Below are 1,809 nucleotides of genomic sequence, written 5' to 3'. Positions count from 1 at the left end.
GCTCCAAAGTTTTTAACAGTCAGATTCCACTGTGAAAAATGTCTGTTTTATCCCCTTTTATGAGTTTTTGGCCGTTGACTATCTTTAAATCGCTGCTTCCTGGTACAACAGTCGACTCTGGAAGCGATCGCTTTTTTCTTTTTTTTCCTTTCTTTTTTTGAAGCGAGTGGTTGAAGCAAATGGAGCATAAGAGCCCCCTGATGGCTGAAGAAAAAAATACATGTATAAGCCGCACCGGACTATAAGCTGCATGGTTCAAAGTTCAGGAAAAAAGTCGCGGCTTATAGTCCGAAAAAAACGGTACCTTTGAGGAAATGTATTTTCAGATGCCAAGTAAACTGCATCATAGCACGAGCCCCCGCTTGCAGAATTTTTAATAACAGCCAAAGGTGACATAGATACTTTATTATGGTATAGTATTTAAATATATGCCTGAGAAACACATAATATTGGCCCTTTAAAGTTGCTGTATCTGAGTTTTGAACCCTGATCTCCCACATGAAAGTCCATGGCACTAACCATGAGACCACTGGAGGGAGCTGTGGCAGAGGGCACTGCCAGGAGTTTGTTTGTATGTGTGCAGAAAGAGGCCACATTGCCAATGCAATTGTTGACACTAAACTACAATACAATATATTACAGCAATATTAGGACAATATTAAAGTAAAACATCAACTATAAGTTGTGAAGGCACCAAAAGGCATAGCMTTYGGCACAGGARCTTTACAGATATAAATTAMAATGGCAGCTGTAGGGCAAAGTATGCAGGAGGAGAGGCATGGCAAAGTGGAGATGACTGCACACTGATAACAACAAAACTCAAAACAACTGAAAACACACTAAAAACAAAGCTAAATTTAAAACACCAACTCAAAACAACATTTAGCATGAATTCACTTGTGCTTCTCCATATTTCTTCAGAATACTAGATTTTATCTTTTTATCTTCCTACCTACATAACCACTTAACAAACCACCTACCTTTATTGATCTCAGAGATAAATTAAAAAATGTTAGTTGCAGCTACATTTATGAACAATACTTACTCTTCCAAAGAGTAGGTTAGAGGTGTTTTTTTTTGGGCTACATATTGTTAATTTGTTTTTATTGATCATTGCAGAGCTGCTGGCGTTCTGCAGCGGCGCCCTGTGTTTCCTCTGGTTGTGGGTGTGTCGTCTGCGGGGTGGCACCGTTGAGTTGGGCCTGCTCCTCCGAGCCCTGCTGCTGTCCTGCTACGGGAAGGTGCTCCTCATCCCCGTGGTGATCTGGGAGCACGACGACGCCCCGCTCTGCCTGAGCCTCATCAGGCTGTTTGTGCTCACCTCCAACTCCCAGGCCATCAGAGGTGGGAGGAGCTTCCTGTCGCCTGCTTTCACCCCCAGAGGATCGTTTTTATGTGTGACAGTGTTGTTACGCACACCGTTTGTTTTTAAATGTTTCTAACCTTCCTGTTTGTGTTCCAGTGATCCTGAACTGCAGCAGACGTCTGTCCCTGGTGGCGGTTTGTGTCGGCCTGCTGTCAGAGACCCTCACAGCTCAGGCCTGTAAGGAGCTTTTACTCAGCGTCCAGGAAGTGTGGACGTCTTAACCATCATCAGCGCCGCGGTCTGACCGCAACGCCTGTCAACGCTGGGAAAAGGTGGAATACACACTGCAAAATCTGTCCATTTAACCAAGTTTTAAAACCTTGTATCCAGTCAGAAAGTCTTTTTGATCTGGTTTTGAGACTGATTTTTTTTATTCATTTATTCATTTCATATAAAAATAAAAATTTTATACACAATAAAGAAAAAAAATCACACTTGAAAGG

General features: G+C 42.4%; 1 protein-coding gene across 1 annotated transcript in view; it reads left to right on the top strand.

Moving 5' to 3' along the window:
• Nucleotides 1-1,119: 1,119 nt before the first annotated feature.
• arv1 (ARV1 homolog, fatty acid homeostasis modulator) overlaps nt 1,120-1,809 on the top strand; it is a gene marked incomplete at its 5' end in the record, with an annotated part of 5,345 nt that continues 4,655 nt past the window's right edge. The window contains 2 exon segments of the mRNA XM_014031297.1: nt 1,120-1,344; nt 1,463-1,638. Coding sequence (XP_013886751.1) covers nt 1,120-1,344; nt 1,463-1,587 — 350 coding nt within the window.

This window comes from Austrofundulus limnaeus, unplaced genomic scaffold (assembly GCF_001266775.1).
Source record: "Austrofundulus limnaeus strain Quisiro unplaced genomic scaffold, Austrofundulus_limnaeus-1.0 Scaffold1219, whole genome shotgun sequence".
NCBI lineage: Eukaryota > Metazoa > Chordata > Actinopteri > Cyprinodontiformes > Rivulidae > Austrofundulus > Austrofundulus limnaeus.
The sequence above is the reverse complement of the archived record's forward strand: the minus strand, read 5'-3'. Positions and strand labels throughout refer to the sequence as shown.